We start from the raw sequence: 20,292 nt of genomic DNA on the forward strand, positions 1-20,292 counted from the left end.
AGCATTAGGTATATCTCCTAATGCTGTCCCTCCCCCCTCCCCCCACCCCACAACAGTCCCCGGAGTGTGATGTTCCCCTTCCTGTGTCCATGAGTTCTCATTGTTCAATTCCTACCTATGAGTGAGAACATGCAGTGTTTGGTTTTTTGTCCTTGCGATAGTTTACTGAGAATAATGTTTTCCAGTTTCATCCATGTCCCTACAAAGGACATGAACTCATCATTTTTTATGGCTGCATAGTATTCCACGGTGTATATGTGCCACGTTTTCTTAATCCAGTCTATCGTTGTTGGACATTTGGGTTGGTTCCAAGTCTTTGCTATTGTGAATAGTGCCGCAATAAACATACGTGTGCATGTGTCTTTATAGCAGCATGATTTATAGTCCTTTGGGTATATACCCAGTAATGGGATGGCTGGGTCAAATGGTATTTGTAGTTCTAGATCCCTGAGGAATCGCCACACTGAATTTTGATCATCTACTGTGTATCAGGTGTTTTCCCTTCAAAAACCACGATTTCATCGTATTCTCACGATAAATCCTGTGAGATAAAATGAAATTCTAGGATTAACCTCGATATCAGTAACACCTCCAACTCGCCAACAAGTTTTAAACCCCTAACTGGCACACTGCCTTGTGTAAGCAGTATTTCAATAACCTTTGTGTAAGTTAAAAAAAGTGGGAGGGAGTTTAGGGGTCCTTTGGTCCCCATAACAACTAAAAGTCTTGGTTCCTTCTAGGAAGTACAACAGATGCAGTAACAGGGAACTAACTATTCAGTGCCTCCGACGAGACCCCGCGGCCTTTCCTAGTCCGCTCTCATCTGAGCAGGAGTCCTACTCAAAGGAACCTGGTTTTCTCTCCTTTACTGGATACTACGAGGCACAAATCGGTTACTTCTGTGGGTGTCGGATTACTTGTTTGTAAACTGAGAAACCTGGACAAAGTTTTCTCTAACTTTCCCTGAATCGCCTCTGGAGGTGAGCGGGAGTTCAAGGCTGAATCAGGAAGGATACCCCAACCATCCTCTTGTGGGTCGGGAGGCGCAGATCTGCTGTGTTAAACCTCGTGGTCAACAAACTGAAAGCAGCGACCCACGGGCCGCGAGCGGAACAGCGGGAACGTTGGATCAGAAACCCAGAATCAGAGCCGCAGTCGAAGCCGCCCCCTTTTCCGGACGCCCAGCCCGCTCCTGGGACCGGTTTCACATCACGCCTTCAGCAACACGTTAAGCGTCGGTGAACTACATTTCCCAGAATACCATTCAACCTTCTTCCCAGGGCTCCAATGAGCGCCTTGGTGACGCCATCAGCCGGCGCGGTGTTTAGACTCCACTGATGTCGTGGCGCTTTAGGGGAAGAAGTTGGTGTTTTGCGGGGCCCTGGTACTGAAGACGCGGTACGGGTCACCCCTAGCTGTTTCCTACTCACCCAACCCCCCGCGCCCGCCTTTTCTCTCTCTCCTCTGGCAGGATGAGGCGTGCAGGCCTGGGTAAGAGGGCTGAGGTTCGAAGTTCGGGGCCCTAGAACCGGGAGCGCTGGGGCGCGGGAGGAAATCGAACCTGTCTTCTGTTTCTGGCATTTGGTCCAAAAAATAGGATGTCTAGAGGGGATCTTTGGGGTCCATGTCGAGTGGAAACACACCATTTGTCCCAGATCTTTGGAATTTCCTTAAGTTTGAGTCAGATTCAAGTTTGGATGGTAGGCTAGAGAAAGTAGTGGACTAGGGGTGGGTGTGTACAGGTGGCATCTCAGTGGTCGAGTGTTTTAGTGTTATTGACCGAGCGTGGTTATGGACATTGCTATGTTTTCCAAAGCCCGATTCTGGTTTCTGTTTCTCTACTGGCCCTGGTTCTTAGTTTCTTCAGAAGCGGAATTTGAAAAGTGGGTGGTTGCACGCAAAGCACGCTAGTAATGGTCGTTAATCTGGTAACAGTGAGTTACAAAGGTAAATGTATGTGTCATTATTGTTAAAGGTCCTGGAACTGTAACTTCTGGGTCAAAGGCGATTTCTTAATCTGAACCTTGTGCCACGGTTAAGGCAGTAGAACGTGGTACGGTATGGCGACTTAACATTTGATCTTTACCTTTGGGGTTAGGAAACTGGCTCATCAGCAAGAATAAGTTAGACAAAAGGAATTTTAATGGGCCCTTATAGTAACGCACAGCTACTAGAAGGCATTTTCTGGTTCTGAAGCTTTCTCTTAGGACACGATTTTTTTTTAAAAGAAGACCCCGCTAAATTAGAGTGCAATATACTTCAGAAAATAAATGAAACATTTGAAAAAAGATGTTACCTTTCTCAGTCATTATAAGATTGAAAAAAGAAAAAAAAATTCCCCAAAGTGTCAGATATTTAAAGTCAGTGAAAGTTGCCAATAACCATAGACTTGTTTATTGATCAATAAATTGTAATATGAGAAAGTTTTTTGTTTTTTTAATGAAGTTTTTATGAATACTGGGATCATAGAAAATGGGGCCAGGTAAATTGAAGAGAAAAAAATAAATGATTTTGAGAAAGTTTAGTTTTATATGTCTAAATGTTTTTCTTGTTCATCATCATTAATAACAGAAAAAAAGATTTATTGTGTGCTTGAGTAAGCTGTAGGTATACAGTTGTTTGTTGCCCTGTTTGTGATCCCCAAAGCTTCCAGTCTAGGTGGGGAGTAGGAATATGTGCAAAGATAAATTGTAGTACAAAGTGTCACTATACATCCAAATACCAGGTAAGTTCTACATATAAGGGATGGTCTCAGAGGTTTCAGAGACAGATCACTGTGTACTTTGTGGGGAAGATCCTTGTGTATTTTGTGGAGACATAGGAATTTGAAGTAGACCTTGAATAATGGAGAGTGGGGGAAGTGAGTTCCAGAAAGGAGGAACTCAAAAGAAGTAAGGGATTATGATTAAGCCAGTTTGGGTGAAGTAGGGGATGCAGGATCACACTGTGGAGATCTTTGCATTCGAGGCTAAAGAGTTTGGATTTCATCAGTAGGCCTTTAGGCCCTTTTGAATATTTTCCTGCTGCAGTGTGCCATGTTAAATTGCAGGAAAGTGACTTGAGTAATGGTTCTCAGCCCTGACTGTACATTAGAATCCCTTGGGAAGTTTTTAAAGTATTGTTACCTGGACCTCAGCTCAGCCAGTTAAATTAGAATCTCACCAATTTAGAGCCCACTACCTTCTCCTTTTTTTCTTTCTTTTTTCTTTTTTTTAAAAAAGCTTTTCTGTGACTGAGAGGAGAGGTGATTACCTAGGTAACTACTATTGCTATAATTTACATTGGTGTGAAGTGACAAGGGCTTTTGTTACACATTTTTTCTTTTCTTTTTTTTAAAGTATGAATGCATATTGACCTGAAATTTTAAATTTGGGATCATAGTGAATCTGATACATATCCATAGGCAGAAGCTGCCACACTTCCCATTGAATCTCTAAATGGTTTTGTTAGCTTACTGATAGAACCTATGCAAAAAAAGTAGCGTTTATCTAAATAAACAAAGGCTGAGGATGATCTTCAGTAGTCACTAACTTTCTTACAACTTTTCATAGCAGTACACCACCAGAAGAGAAGTGGCTTTGTTTGGAATAGCAATTCTAGCATTTTATTTGGTTTTTACTTTTTTCATTGTATTTGGGATGGGTCATAGTTTGAGGGAAGATCAACTCTTTAATAGGAATATATATCTGGACAATAAATACAACGAGAATTTCACTTTGAATAAATGGAACAGCATGGAAGAACTCTAAAATTAAGATAGGCAAAAGCAACTAAACAAAGGAAAGAAAAAATAGCAATTAATTTATAATAAATTCCTTGGTGAAGTTGTCAAATGTTTGAATTCAACCAGTCAGTAATTACTTATTGGGTAAATGTTATATACTCAGAACCTCAGCCATACAAAATAAGAAGACATTATTCTTTCTTTAAGTATCTTGGCCCTTATTAAACTACAGTTTGCACAGAGTATCATTGATTAATAGAGTAAGAATGCATTTTTAAATGGTGATTTTAATATTTGACTGAGCGGAAAAATATGCCCACTCCTTGAGTTCTTTTATAATAAAACATGTGGAGAGCTTCATGGATAGTGTGTCATGGATAGTGTGTCAGCAGGAAAATTCAGATAGTACAACTCTCTTCTGTTTGGAAAATACTTCAATATTTTGTTGTGGTTTTTGTGGTGGTGAAGATTGCATAGGTATCTGCTGCATATAAAGTACTCATTAGGTACAGAGAGGATATGGAAGCATGAGATACTGTCTTTGCCTTCAGAGAAGCATATGATTCCATTCTGGACAAAGGTATGCACATTAAAAGTTCAACAACAGTGAACTCAGATTCTTTTCATTAATTAGTTCACATCATGTATTCATTGAGTGTGACTTACAGTGTGTGTTTGTAGATTTATGGGGGGACATACAGTGTTGAGTCAAACAAACTTAGTCTCTTCCCTTAGAGTACTGTACAGAGTGCAATATTAATGTTACATACAATCAGAGCTGTAAGAAATCAGTGAGAGTTTTGCTTCATAGGGAAAATGAAATTTGTGTTGTGCCTTGAAAGAACTTCCTATTCACACCTTGACTGTCCTTCATTGATCAGTGCTGTTACCTCCTGTCACTGCTGCTGCATCTGCTCATTGGGCATATGGAGACCTCTAGTTTTGTTTGTTTTTAATAGATGAGGTCTTGCCATGTTGCCCAGGCTGGTCTCAAATTCCTGGCCTCAAGTGATCCTGCCTCCCTCAGCTTCCCGAGTAGCTGGGATTATAGGTGCGAGCTACCGTGCCCAGCAGGCTCTGGGACTTCTAGTTTTGATATCATTCCTTTCCCCACATTCTCAAGCCACTGTTGAATCTACTTTAATATCTGTCCAATCTAATCCCCATAATCCAGATCTTCAACCGCTCTTTTGGCATGCAGTCTCAACCTCTTGGGGCTCTGTTTTTCTGCAACCCCAATATTATAAACTTCCAACTATAGATTAGTCCAACCATCCAGCTTCTCCTGGACTAACTCAGGCCAATGAACTCTTCTGTAGAAAAAAACCACACACCTGGGACGATTGAAGCCACCGTAGTATATTGCCTCAAACAAGTTTATTTTATCTTTACTAATCCTGTGCAGTCCCAGTCCCTTTCCTCCATCATTTTCCTTACAGTATATTCTGAATGATCACCCATTCTTCAGCAGATAGCCCGTTTTCTCCCTTTACTGAGAAAATTGATGGCAATAATTATGTTAAAAAAGAGTTCACGCCTGTAATCCCAGCACTCTGGGGGGCCGAGGCGGGCGGATCATGAGGTCAGGAGATAGAGACCATCCTGGCTAACACGGTGAAACCTTGTCTCTGCTAAAAAAATACCAAAAAAAAAAAAAAAAATTAGCCGGGCGTGGTGGCAGGCGCCTGTAGTCCCAGCTACTCAGGAGGCTGAGGCAGGAGAATGGCGTGAACCCGGGAGGCGGAGCTTGCAGTGAGCCGAGATTGCGCCACTGCACTCCAGCCTGGGCGACAGAGCGAGACTCCATCTCAAAAAAAAAAAAAAGTATAGTTAACTAACACCCTGAACTATGCCGTTTCCTCTTAATCGCCCAACATATTTATATATGTATTCACTGTCTAAGGCCCACTCCATCTGTTGTTTGATAGCCTGATGACTATGAAGTACTATATTAGGCAGGGAGGTGTACATTCTTATCCCTTAGAGTTCCATAAAAGTAGCACCTAGAAAGAACAATGGATCTGATACATGGTAATTCTTCAAATACATGTTGAAGAATAAGTGAATCTCCCTCTTGACTCTCAGCTAACATTCTGCATAAGTTATTGCATGTCTTTCCTGGAGCTTCAGTTTGCCCCCTCCCTGCTTTGGCTCTTTCCTGTCCAACTGTCTATTTAAGAGAAAGAGATGTCGGTAAAGGACCCTCGCTGCTGTGAGCTCCCATCCTTCTGTATTAACCACTTTTCCATTCCTCTTCACAGCCACGCTTCTTCAATGGGTAGATGATGTTACTGCTTTTAGAACTTTTATTAAAATATATGTTTCTCTTGAGCAGGGAATGTATCCTGAATATTCTTGTGTATTAGTACCTATTTTTGTATCTTCTGGACAATCAATAAGCAATCCAGAAATGTATATCAAAATGAACTGAACTGAATATTGTTTGGTTAACAGAGGGTAATGGAAAGAATTGGTCTGGTCTCTGTTTGGTTATTTTTTAAATTCATTTGGAGTATGAATATTAGAGACACATGTGGTTTGCAAGGTCCTCCAGGGGTCTTTTTCAGTTCTTTCCTAACTATCAGTGTTTCAAAAGTGACTTCTCTAGAACCACCTTTGTGACTCTGATCCTTGCAGGTGAAGGAGTACCTCCTGGCAACTATGGAAACTATGGCTATGCTAATAGTGGGTATAGTGCCTGTGAAGAAGAAAATGAGAGGCTCACTGAAAGTCTGAGAAGCAAAGTAACTGCTATAAAATCTGTAAGTATATAACAAATATTATATGTGTTTTAATTCATAGATTTCTATACATATAATTATAAACTATATATTCTTATTGACGTCATCCTAAGGAATTCATTTACTCAGATACTGTGGTTTTGTTAGGTCAAAGTACACTCAAAATTTAGACTGTGCTTTGAGTAAATTAAAAAATGTGGCACATCAAAAGATAGTTTTTTTTTTAATACTTAAGAAAAATCTCCAGCTGTTTTTTGTATACTGTATGCTGTCTGCTGTAATGTCTCAAAACAGCGCTGTCCATCTTCCACCCCCAAGTAGCTCTTCTGCTTTTTTTAATCCAGTCCTCTAAGCTATAAATCTTGGTCTTTCTTATTTCTACCTTTGTACTTCGTTTCAGTCACTGAGTCTTACAATGTCTTTCTGATGTTTCTATCTTTGCCTTTCTATTTCTAATACTATCCCCTGGTTTTCTTTTCTTTTCTTTTCTTTTTGAGATGGAGTTTTGCTCTTGTTGCCCAGGCTGGAGTGCAATGCTGCAGTTTTGGCTCACTGCAACCTCTGCCTCCTGGGTTGAAGCAATCCCCCTGTCTCAGCCTCTCAAGTAGCTGCGATTACAGGCGCCCGCCACCACACCTGGCTAATTTTTGTATTTTTAGTAGAGACAGGGTTTTATCATGTTGGCCAGGCTGGTCTTGAACTCCTTATCTCAGGTGATCCGCCCGCCTTGGCCTCCCAAAGTGCTGGGATTATATGTGTGAGCCACCGCACCTGGCCTATCCCCTGGTTTTCTTAGTGAACTACTGGAAGAACCTCTTAACCTATTTGTTCCTGTTTTTTTGCACATTATGATCTGAGCTATATAATCATTGCCACAGTCCTCTTTTAGAATATTTCAAAACTTACATCCTGCACTCCCAGAAGTCTTCAGTGTCTTTCCACGATTTAATAAAGTTCATGCTTTGTAGCTTGATTAAATCAGATAGATCTTTCAAAAATTAGCCTTAGCTTTTGAGATCTTATCTCTCACACTTCCAGAATCTGTATGTGCTTCCTGCTAGACAAATTGCACTTTGTGTCCTGTGTATGCTGTCACTTTCCCACCCCCATATCACACTATCCCTTTGCCTTAAGCCTCCACTTCCTTCTTAGATCAACTGAAGTGCTGCTTATCCACATGGGCCCCACTTCGTTGCACCCCCCCCCTCCAAATTTTTACCTGATTACCACATCCAAAAGTAACTTTTCTTCTTATGAACATAAGACCATTTGTGCCATTTCTTTTTCTTTTTTTTTTTAATAATTTCAGCTTTTATTCTAGATTCAGGGAGTACATGTGCAAATTTGTTACATGGGTATATTGCATGATGCTGAGATATGCATGATCTTGTCACTTAGGTAGTAAGCATAGTATGCAACATTTTTCAACCCTTACCCTCCTCCCTACCTCCCCCATCTAGTCGTCTCCAGTGTCTATTCTTGCCATTTTTATGTCCAAAAGTACCTAAAGTTTAGCTCCCACTTATAAGAGAGAGCATGTGGTATTTGGTTTTCTGTTCCTGCATTAATGTGCTTAGGATTATGGCTAAGTCCTTGTGTTCCATTTTTTAAAAGAAAAAAGGATTATGGCCTCCAGCTGCATCCATATTGCTGCAAAGAACATGGTCTTGTTCTTTTCATGGCTGCATAGTATTCTACGTATATATGTACCACATTTTCTTTTATTTATTTTTTTTTTTATTTTTCCCCATTCTTTTTTTAAATTTTATTATTACTATACTTTAAGTTTTAGGGTACATGTGCACAATGTGCAGGTTTGTTACATATGTATACATGTGCCATATTGGTGTGCTGCACCCATTAACTCGTCATTTAGCATTAGGTATATCTCCTAATGCTATCTCTCCCCCCTCCCCCCACCCCACAACAGTCCCCAGTGTGTGATGTTCCCCTTCCTGTGTCCATGTGTTCTCATTGTTCAGTTTCCACCTATGAGTGAGAACATGTGGTGTTTGGTTTTTTGCCCTTGTGATAGTTTGCTGAGAATGATGGTTTCCAGCTTCATCCATGTCCCTACAAAGGACATGAACTCATCATTTTTTTTGGCTGCATAGTATTCCATGGTGTATATGTGCCACATTTTCTTTTTTTTTATTATTATTATTATACTTTAAGTTTTAGGGTACATGTGCACAATGTGCAGGTTTGTTACATATGTATCCACGTGCCATGTTGGTGTGCTGCACCCATTGTGTATCTCCTATGTCCTCCCCTCCCCCCACCCCACAACAGTCCGAGTGTGATTTTTCTCATTGTTCAATTCCCACCTATGAATGAGAACATGCGGTGTTTGGTTTTTTGTCCTTGTGATAGTTTACTGAGAATGATGGTTTCCAGTTTCATCTATGTCCCTACAAAGGACATGAACTCATCATTTTTTATGGCTGCATAGTATTCCATGGTGCATATGTGCCAAATTTTCTTAATCCAGTCTATCATTGTTGGACATGTGGGTTGGTTCCAAGTCTTTCCTATTGTGAATAGTGCCGCAATAAACATACATGTGCATGTGTCTTTATAGCAGCATGATTTATAGTCCTTTGGGTCTATACCCAGTAATGGGATGGCTGGGTCAAATGGTATTTCTAGTTCGAGATCCCTGAGGAATCGCCACACTGACTTCCACAATGGTTGAACTAGTTTACAGTCCCACCAACAGTGTAAAAGTGTTCCTATTTCTCCACATCCTCTCCAGAACCTGTTGTTTCCTGACTTTTTAATGATGGCCATTCTAACTGGTTTGAGATGGTATCTCATTGTGGTTTTGATTTGCATTTCTCTGATGGCCAGGGATGATGAGCATTTTTTCTTGTGTTTTTTGGCTGCATAAATGTCTTCCTTTGAGAAGTGTCTGTTCATGTTCTTCGCCCACTTTTTGATGGGGTTGTTTGTTTTTTCTTGTAAATTTGTTTGAGTTCATTGTAGATTCTGGATATTAGCCCTTTGTCAGATGAGTAGGTTGCGAAAATTTTCTCCCATTTTGTAGGTTGCCTGTTCACTCTGATGGTAGTTTCTTTTGCTGTGCAGAAGCTCTTTAGTTTAATTAGATCCCATTTGTGAATTTTGGCTTTTGTTGCCATTGCTTTTGGTGTTTTAGACATGAAGTCCTTGCCCACGCCTATGTCCTGAATGGTATTGCCTAGGTTTTCTTGTAGGATTTTAATGGTTTTAGGTCTAACATGTAAGTCTTTAATCCATCTTGAATTAATTTTTGTATAAGGTGTAAGGAAGGGATCCAGTTTCAGCTTTCTACATATGGCTAGCCAGTTTTCCCAGCACCATTTATTAAATAGGGAATCCTTATCCCACATTTGTGCCATTTCTGTAGCACTCATTCACAAATCATAGTGAGTTGCATTGGCATTATTTGTATGTAAAAGGAATTTACCAGAATGCAGGTTTTTTATTGTACTTACTTTGTATTCTGTATAGCACTTAGCATAATTCCTTATCAGTGGTATTGAGTAAATTTGTATTGAACAAAGGAATTACACAAAGATGATTTTAATAATATATGTGATTGATACTGCATTATAATGAACGTGACGTTCACTTATAAAGCATTCAGTAGAAGCCCATGTTGATAAAACTTAATTGGTATTTCATTATAGTCTTTGGAAAATCGAATTACATTCAGTCTGGAGACCTTTAGATTTTGAAACAGGATTGTTTTCAAAGTCATATTAAACTAAAGTTGATTTATGAACTAAGTAATATTGTATAATGTTAATTTTTAAAATACAACACTTGGAAGGACTTCAGAATTAAATGCCTTTAAACGCCCCCCCCATGTAGATAATTTAGATTACTTGTTAGAAGAAAGTTGTGATGTCCTAGAAATATTTTTCCTCGGCATGAATGACAGTGATAGAAAGAAGTTGAGTAATGTGGGCAGTCTAACTTCATGGTTACTTTATTATCTCCAAATTGTTAAATCTGGGAGGAAAGCTCATGTTCTGATCTATAGAATTCTAGTGTGGTTTTGTATCAGTATTATCCCATGTGCTTTCACACAGATGAAGAACAATATTTGCAGTGGTTTACCAAGATTTTCAGTAGATGATTCTATTTATTTAAATATATTGAAAGTGAAGCCTTTAATGAATCTGTCCTATAAAGTATTAGATAGATTTTGGTTTGAATAGTTGTCATAATTACCTATAGTATTGTGTTTTGTAAGCTATGGCTGTTTTCTTCAGAGCTTCAGGAAGTAACACTAATATATATTTTTTTAATTTATTATCATATTTTAAAGCAAAAACGTTTAAAATGTAAGGAAATAATCAATTTAGACATATTTAAAGTAATGTAACATTTCATTAGGAAAATATGAAATACTTTTGTCCAGATTTGAATTGGTTGTATGGGTACTTGTAGATCTTTCAAAATGTAATAAGGTTGGGTACTAGGCTTAATTCTTGGTTGACGAAATAATCTGCACAACAAATCCATGTGACATGAGTTTACCTGTATAACAAACCTTCACCTGTACCCCCAAACCTAAAATAAGTTAAAAAATAAATAAAAATATATATAATTTATAAAATATAATAAATAAATAAAATGTAAGAAGGAAATATACAGATATGTGTAGGAATTTGTAGCTTTTGTAGGAATATAATAAAGATATAAAAGCATGCAAGGTTAAGAGAATCAGAGAGAAGTAGTACATACCAAATTAAAAGATGGAATTGAATATTAAGATGAAATTAAAATAAAGAGGAATGAGGAAATGTCCATAATTGGGAGGAGTAGAAATTCCAAATTTATTTTTTATTGATCTTGGTGGAAAAAGTATCAGAAGAAGAGAGTTTATGTGTCTAGAAGACTGTTTCATTTCAGAAAATGTATATGCTTAGAATGACATTATTTTTACTTTATAACACTTGAATACTTTTATGTGAGTAATCCTGTGTATACCTTCTTCTTTATAGCTTTCCATTGAAATAGGCCATGAAGTTAAAACCCAGAATAAATTATTAGCTGAAATGGTAAGTGGTTATGGTTTTAACTTTAAAAAATTTGATCTAATATTTGCAAATAATAGAATTTCAACTTTTATTCATTTTGAAATAGACACAGAGATCCTAAGTCCTTGATTCCCATCCATTTGTATCTAATGTGTTTGGAATAACTATAAGGTTTATTTTTGCCATGGTTTTGCATTTTTCATCTCGTCTCACACTGTAAGTGGGAGGAACAAGTGGAAGCCAATATATCTTTAATCCTGTTTTTAGAAAGATTGTTAAAAACTCAAGACAGATGACTATTTTGAGTAGTCTTAGAAATCTCAATAGTAGAGACTATTAGTAATTTATTAACCAAGCAATCAAAAGGCACTTGATATCCAGCCAACCAAATGTCATTCACTTAATGGATACTTACTCTTTTGCTTGATTTCCTGAGGATCACTTCTGAAAAAAGTGCTCATAGATTTGAACAGCCCGGAGCCTTTTCTCTCTAACAACATATACCTTTTCTTGTTAGGGTCCCCTTCCATTTGTTAACATTTATCTTGAATGTCAAGCTTCTCTGAACCTTCTCTGGTTCCATGTGCTTTTAAAATTGTGCTATTCAAAAATGAATTTGGCATCAAAAGCAGTGTTCTTGCTAAGCTTGTACATTATAATCAGCTAGGGACCTCTTTAAAAATGTATATGCCTGATTCTGTCTTTAAATATACTGATTTAGCATTTTGTGAGGAGGGATCTAGATGTAAATATTTTGAAAAAAGCATCTCCAGTGATTCTGATGCGTAACCATGGTGAAGAACCATAGATCTAAAGTGTATGAGCCACATAGACACTGAGCTATACAAAGGATATTATTATGCCAGGGTCTTTACATCTCAGGATATTAAAACTTCTGTGAAAGTATGTGTAATATTTCTAGTCCATACCTAAGCCTCTCTCATCTTTAGGATTTTCCAGCTATGTTTTAATATGGTAGTTTTTCTCCATCCATATTTATAGTCCTTATCACATTTTACTACCTCTATATGATATTCTCTTAACTTAATAGACTCTACTTCAAAGTCAGCTGTCTAAACAAAAGGATATTAAAAGTAAAGGTCCAAGGCCGGGTGTGGTAGCTCACTCCTATACTCCCAACATTTTGGGAGGATGAGGTGGGTGGATTACCTGAGGTCAGTAGTCCAAGACCAGCCTGGCCAACATGGTGAAACCCCATCTCTACTAAAAATACAAAAAAATTAGCTGGGCGTGGTGGCATGTGCCTGTGGTCTCAGCTACTTGGGAGGCTGAGGCAGCAGAATCACTTGAACTGGGGAGGCAGAGGTTGTAGTGAGCTGAGATTGCACCACTGCACTCCAGCCTGGGCAACAGAGCGAGACTCCATCTCTAAATAAATGAATAAGTAAATAAAGGTACATTTAACTTCTAACCATATTACATTTTGGATGAATTCTCTACTTGGGTAGCAGTCAGCCATTTGACCTTGGAGAGCAATGGCACAACAAAGAGTGGGGAAAAAAATCTGTGCGATAATGCACAAAGTACTTACATTTATTGTTAATGTTTTTTAATCCCCATAATTGGAATAACACCTAAATAGTTTTGAGTTGTTGAATTACTCTGTGGAGCTGAAAGAAGTGTTTATTGGACAATGAAAGAGCTTTTTATTCACTGAGAGTATTACTGTATTTTGCGTGGAGAAATCAGGCTGATAATCCAAGGTTATTAACAGGCTCCTGAATTGATTAAACACAAAACTGTCATTACAAATGTACTATGGTAACAGTTATTCAATTACTTGGATATGCATATGTAGACTAGTAGAATCTAACTGTTATATTTTATTTGCCTTTATCTCTGATAGGATTCACAATTTGATTCCACAACTGGATTTCTAGGTAAAACTATGGGCAAAGTGAAGATTTTATCCAGAGGGAGCCAAACAAAGCTGCTGTGCTATATGATGCTGTTTTCTTTATTTGTCTTTTTTATCATTTATTGGATTATTAAACTGAGGTGATGCATGTAATTGTGAATTGGAATTTGTTCCAACTTAATGGCTTGGAGTACGACTTTGATAAAAATCAGCATCAAAACATTCCTAGTGTTCAAATACTGTGGCATTTTCCATTGAAAATTGCTGAATTTTGCTTATTTTATAAATCACATTAGTTAATACAGTGGTCTTTGAATACTGTTTCTTAATGACTCATTTTAGCCCCCTATTTTCAGGGGTAGCGAGAGGGTGTGGCTTCACTAATTTCCAGTTTGTTTTTCTATTGTTTGCCAACTGTCAGATTAAATAGCATTATAATATTTTGTTGTAATCATAAATGCAGGTTTATGTCCCATGTAAGGAAACTTAGTGGGAGAGTAACAGAATGCCTGGAGAGCCTGACTCTGAGCTCTTGAAGTAGTCAACCAGTTTGTGGTAGAATGGTAATTGAATTTTCCTAACTGTATCAACTGTAATGATATACTCCTTTCTCCTCCTTTATTTAGTTAAAATCGTAGGGTGATTTCTTTTTACCTACAATCTTCCTAGTAATTTTTGATGATAATGACTTCTCATTTCTTTCTGCCCAAAGACTTCATTCTTTAAATAAAGCTTGTTATTTTGGCATATTTCTGGTAGGGCTCATTGCACATGTGTATCAGTATAGTTATTATTTCATATTAACTTTATAAATTCTCTTGACTTGGCTTATAATAGTTTTATGATTTTTACTACATAGGTAGGACATTTGATTATCATTTGTGACAGAATAATGTGAAGTTAAGTAATTACTGAACTCTAAATGGAAATAGTACGCAAGAAACTCAGGCATTGAACTTGAAGATAAGAGTATTGTTGCTTTAATCCAGTGTATTTGTTTATGGAAAGAAAAACACAAAGGCAGATTGTTGAGTAGAAAATATTAAATATTGTTAAATATTCTGTATTTTGGAATTTATCCATTTATAGGCTTCAAAAGTAAATTTTTAAATAAAATATACTAGTCGACTGTGTTACTTCTTTAAGTCTCTTTTACGTTCTTAATAGAATCTGAGAAATGGTCCTGACAACTCAGATTCCAACCCAAATCAAGCAAAGTTAATATTTGTGTTGTTGGAACTTGCTTCAAACAAATAAGCAAATCTTGACTCTATTTCAAAAATCTCTTTAATTCTTTTATTTTTGGTTATGAATCTATTTTCTTGGATTTTACCGAGTTTTCAATTCTTTTTGTTCATCCCTAATAACCTGTCAGTTTGGGTCCTATTTTTTCTGGCTTCGTTCATCATTATTTGGGCCTCTACCTGACAGGTTAAAACCACCGGAACTGAGTGTGGTTAAGGGACTTAAACAGATAAGCCTGACGTGTCATGGGAGAGGCACTGGTTTGAGTTAGATGACCTGGGTTCATATCTCTATTCCTTAACTTGCTCACTGCTTTTATCCTTGATTTCTTCATTACACCATCTATTTCATAGGATAGTTGTGAGAAGTAGATAATATATCGTAAAGTGCCTGGCATGTGATAATCACTCAATAAATGTTGGTTCTCACTATCATTAACAGAAATTCTCAGAAAAGGTAGTTATTTTAAGGACAAGACAATAGGTTGTTTTCAGGCTTCAAGGTGATGAAATACCTCCAAGTAGATATTTTCATCAGGCAATTGGAGAGTGACTCATTCATTCAAGAAGTTTTTAACTGTACTTTGTGTCAAGTATGTGACACCAGAGCTCAGAGGAGACTTAGAAATCATTGTCAATAATTAAAGTTGTGAAAAACAGGAAGAGCAGAAGGCCAAAGAAAATGACTTAAAAACGAAAACAGGAGAATCAACAATGGAAGCAGAGGATATCAAAGCCTTAGGAAAACCAATGATGGCAAGAGAAGGATGGATTTCAGGATCGTTTGGCTATTTTATGAAAGTACTTTGTAAAATATTTAAAAATTTTAAATGTGGACAGTATCATCAAGCAGATAGAGATTTCAGGAAGAGGGATTTTGGGTGGTACAAAAGTGATTCTCATCACTGCATGGTTCAACATTTCTTACAATTTTTATTTCTAAGTACTATTTAAAGTAGGTCTCTACCTGGCATTTTGTCTTGCTCCTTCACATCACTGTGTCTGCTGAGATTCCTGGCAGGCCGGGAACTCCTCTGGACACACTGGCATGTCCCTGCCCAACCAGGGATCCTTCTGCCAGCACCGTCTTTTTCCATCTAAAACAAATGTGCAACATTTTAAGCATCAGAATTCTGGAGCAGAGAACCCTAGCACCTGTCCCCATGAAAAGCTCTGGTTCTATAAAATAGTTTTCCTAATTTTTTAATGCTCCTAAATTTCAAGTTAGATATATTGAATTTACTTCTTTGAGAGAATGTTGGAAAAGTGCCTGATAATTTGGGTTTATGCCGTCAATAAATAATGTCATCATTCTATACTGATGAATAAACTTTGACTAAATATTTATTGGGAAGCAGAGTAGCATCGTGGCTAAGACCAAAGGCTATGAAGTTACACTGCCTGAGCATAAATCCTGGCTCCACCATTCACACTATGACTTTGGGCTGATGACCTCTCCATCTCAGTTTCTCTGTTTGTAAAACAGGAATAAAAAGTGTATAAAATATAGAAATACGCTCATAGGCTGATAGGAATAATTAAATATTAAAAAATATTAATTTTTTATTTCTGTGGTGTAAAATCTCCCACCACACTCGATTCCAAGCCCTATTGTGACAGCACTGAAACACAAGAATTGTGAATATACATGCACAATTAGCTCTCTTGAGTTGGTACAAGCTAAATTCAGTACACTGTGGTTATGTTGGTAAGTGTTCTTCTGAAATATTTAGAAGTTATTTGTTTCCCAAATGAGAATCTCTTACTTAAATTTTAGTAGAGAAACTTCAGATGACATGAAATTAACTGATGAATTAACTTGAGAATGATACCTTTCAAAGGCAATAGACACTTAGAAGATCATTTACATATTTTGCATATGTTAACTTTTTCTCAACTTGTATGGATAAAATCTTCCTACATTTATTGACCTTCCATCTTCTGGTATTTGAAATCCTGTGCAAGAATCATATATGAAAAAGGCACATGGCTATTGTTATGGCTTTCTCTGTTCTTTTCCTTTCAGTTAAATGTTCAAGCAGGAGAGCAGGATCCTTCCGTACATTTCATATAGCTTTGTTCTCTTTGTATATATATTGGCATCTATATCTTAGCCAAGTAATTCACCTTGTCCTTTTAGAAGAATTTTTCACAAGCCTTGGAAAGACTATTGCATGAACCAAAGAGATATGCAAAGTGCCAAGTTCAAGTCTTAAAGTAATCTTTCCTTAATCTTCAAAATGAAGAGAAAGAAATAAACATAAAATGCTTCTGACCAAAAAAAAACAAGCATATACTAGATGTGAGACTCCAAAATTCATTCAAGCTTAATCATTTATAACTTTAGTAGCTAAAGTATAATGCAAAATGTAACCACATTATCCATTATAAATATAAGTATTCTACAAAGTCTTTATGACATTTAGAAAAGAAAAACCTTCATGTTTTCTTTTGACTAACTTTGCTAATTTCAACATGGGTTATAATTATACAATTATGTAAAGAATTGTTTCTACTATGTTTTCTCAAAGATCGATGATTGTGGTGTGATTACTGAATCTGACTTTTAGTATTTATAGCTTCTCTAATGCCTGTAATTAATTTAGAAATGAGCAGGAGAAAATGAAACACATAGCATAAAAATGTCTATATACAACAGATATTAATATATTTATAATGAAAAACCTTGTCAGGTCATCAATTTACATTTTAAAAGAATATTTATAATTATTGCTTTCTCCTCAAGTTTATCTCATTAATTAATAAATAGTTCGACCAGCTGGTAATTTATTAAGCTTTTACATTATTAATCCATTTGCTTTAAAGCACATAAGATAAACTGTCTTATTTTTAAGGAAAGTAGAACATGAGTTTTATGTGAGGTAATTTGTATTTCAGAAAAGTTATTGGAATAAAATACTTTAGTCTGATTATAGACAGATTTAATGCTTGGTTTCTTCAAAGATCTTTTAATATGTTAATTTTACATTAATATATATTTATGTTTAACTTATTTCAAAATTATTTAAAATCTGTAAAAGGCAAGCTGAGTTTGTTTTGTTCACACACAAGACAATTTCAAGGTGTCCAAATATGTTATAATGATGTCTATTAAAGATATCCATACTACATGATTAAAATTATTTTCTTAATTAATGGATTATCTTCTAGGTTACTGCTTGAAAGAAAAACAAACTTCTGAATGGTACGTGCTAGTCAGCTCCCTTAAACTCTTTGTCTACATTTGTTTCTCATGGCTAAATAATTTAAATTTAATTTTAAACTATTTCTAAAATAATTTTAGATTCACACAGAGAGCATTTTAAACCAGATCAATGGGGATATAGAAAACATTCTTTATATTGGTTACACACTCTTTTGTCTTCAAAATTGCCATAAACCCCATTTCCACAGGCTCAGTGAAAACTGAGCACCAAGAGCATGACGTATTTTTTTGACTCTAGCAAAAAACTAGAAAAGTACACACAAATTTTGTTTGCATTCACAACCGGTCACTTAAGGCAACTGACAATGCCAGGCTCCCTACTGTGAAGTTTGTAACAGATGGGACAAGACAAATTGCAAAGTTTCGTTCACTTGCTCTTACACACAGTGTATCTGAATCTACCTTTTGGGCGTGGCTAGCAAACCACCGTAGGGCAGTTTCACAGAATCCTCTCTCTAAACTTTAAAAAACTTAAATTTATTGTTTTTAAAAAAAGAAACTACAAATCTATTTCATAAAACAACAGCATTCTAATATTTGAATTTAAGAGTGATTTTAATATACTTGCTTTGGCCGGGTGCAGTGGCTCACGCCTGTAATCCCAGCACTTTGGAAGGCCGAGGTAGATGGATCACTTGAGGTCAGTAGTTCAAGACCAGCCTGGCCAACATGATGAAACCCCATGTCTACTAAAAATACAAAAATTAACCATCATTCTCAGCAAACTATCGCAAGGACAAAAAACCAAACAGCGCATGTTCTCACTCATAGGTGGGAGTTGAACAATGAGAACACATGGACACAGGAAGGGGAACATCACACACTGGGGACTGTTGTGGGGTGGGGGGAGCGGGGAGGGATAGCATTAGGAGATATACCTAATGCTAAATGACGAGTTAATGGGTGCAGCACACCAACATGGCACATGTGTACATACGTAACAAACCTGCACATTGTGCACATGTACCCTAAAACTTAATAAAATAAAAAATAAAAAAATAAAAAAAATTACCCAGGGCGTGGTGGCGGGCACCTGTAATTCCAGCTACTCGGGAGGCTGAGACAGGAGAATTGCTTGAACCGAGGAGGCGGAGGTTGCAGTGAGCCGAGATCGCGCCACTGCACTCCAGCCTGGGTGACAGAGTGACTCCGTCTCAAAAACAACAACAACAACAACCACAACAACAGTATATATATATATATATATATATACAGATGTATATATATTTGCTTAACTTTTTTCTACCACTGTGTGTCTTAGAATTAATCACAAGGAAGTTGTGATGGAATAAGTTTTAATATAAGTGAAATGTGTGTGGGCAAAAATGAAAAGGAAGGAGAGACAGGAGAAAGTTAAACTCCAGTCCTTTTTGTATTAACATAGTCTTTTACCTAAATTATATTCAGCTTTTTCTGGAGGATGTAGACCTTCTAAGGGCAGATGGGCAGTATGAAAATATTATATGTTAACTTATTTGCTTTTTAATTAAGTGTACGAGTGTTGCTTTATTCAACATGCAGTTTTGCTCTTGTTTCTAGTAATGAAATGATGTATGTTTTCAGAAAATTTAATTAATTACTAATTAAACAATTCCTACTGGTACTAATCCATGCCAGGTAAACTCAAGATGGGTTTTTTAAATATAAGCATGCATATTTACTCATGACTTAAATTTTTGTTCTAGTACTTCCCTAGAGAGGTTATACACATCCATCCATCTTAAACTGTAACATCTGCTATGTAAAACTCATGTTTTTCTTCACCAGTGAGGAATTTTAAACTGTTAACATCTTCAAAAGATATCTCTGTGGTGTTTGATGGCCTATGCACATAAACAGTTTTCCAATTCTTTTAGAGATATGAATTCCTAATAATAAAGAACATAAAAATTATATGTAGAAAAGGACATTTTTAGTATAAAAAATAAAATATTTGTCTTTAATTCATTTAGGAAAGACATATTTGGTGTGTATCAACATAAAAGACCTTATGTTAAACACCCGTGTTTTCCATTAAGCACTCGGCACAGTAGTAGATCCCAACAAGGGTTTTCTGAATAAATTGATGCTTTGGTTTTCATCTTTTCTGCTAGAGAACGTATCTTTTCAATCACCTCTCACTAAAATTCCAGTGCTGAGACCATAAAAGGCCCTTAATAAAAATATATGGCTTGATTAATAACATACCAAGTTTACTTACTAGCTGAGCTTCTTTGAGTATTAGAGGTACAATATTTTAGCCATTAGATTAATTGGGGGCCAAAAATTATTGCTAAATTAAAATTCTTCTTATGATTTTCGCTACCGTAAAGCTGCGGGAAGATGGGTTAAAATTGAATGCCATGTCTACAGGGTCAAGTATGGGTGCCACTTAGGCACAAGTGGAAGAACAATTGAGGAAAGCTGTTTAATATTCTTCTTGCATCAAAATTCACATTTTGTAATCAA

The 20,292-nt window shown here is 36.7% G+C and overlaps 1 protein-coding gene across 1 annotated transcript; it reads left to right on the forward strand.

Annotated features, from left to right (window-relative positions):
* Positions 1 to 1,308: 1,308 nt before the first annotated feature.
* Positions 1,309 to 14,492, forward strand: BET1 (Bet1 golgi vesicular membrane trafficking protein). Its single transcript, XM_032761040.2, has 4 exons — positions 1,309 to 1,491; positions 6,362 to 6,486; positions 11,460 to 11,516; positions 13,363 to 14,492. Exons 1-4 carry the CDS (start codon positions 1,473 to 1,475, stop codon positions 13,516 to 13,518), a joined length of 357 nt encoding a protein of 118 aa, XP_032616931.1. The 5' UTR covers positions 1,309 to 1,472; the 3' UTR covers positions 13,519 to 14,492.
* The last annotated feature ends 5,800 nt before the right edge of the window (positions 14,493 to 20,292 follow it).

The sequence above is a fragment of the Hylobates moloch genome, unplaced genomic scaffold, assembly GCF_009828535.3.
Source record: "Hylobates moloch isolate HMO894 unplaced genomic scaffold, HMol_V3 SCAFFOLD_1, whole genome shotgun sequence".
NCBI classification, from domain to species: domain Eukaryota; kingdom Metazoa; phylum Chordata; class Mammalia; order Primates; family Hylobatidae; genus Hylobates; species Hylobates moloch.

Excerpts from the sequence above, each read along its gene's own strand:
- BET1 (XM_032761040.2), top strand. Across the intron at positions 6,487-11,459 it reads AAGTAACTGCTATAAAATCT|CTTTCCATTGAAATAGGCCA; the intron begins GTAAGTATATAA and ends TCTTCTTTATAG. Across the intron at positions 11,517-13,362 it reads ATAAATTATTAGCTGAAATG|GATTCACAATTTGATTCCAC; the intron begins GTAAGTGGTTAT and ends TATCTCTGATAG.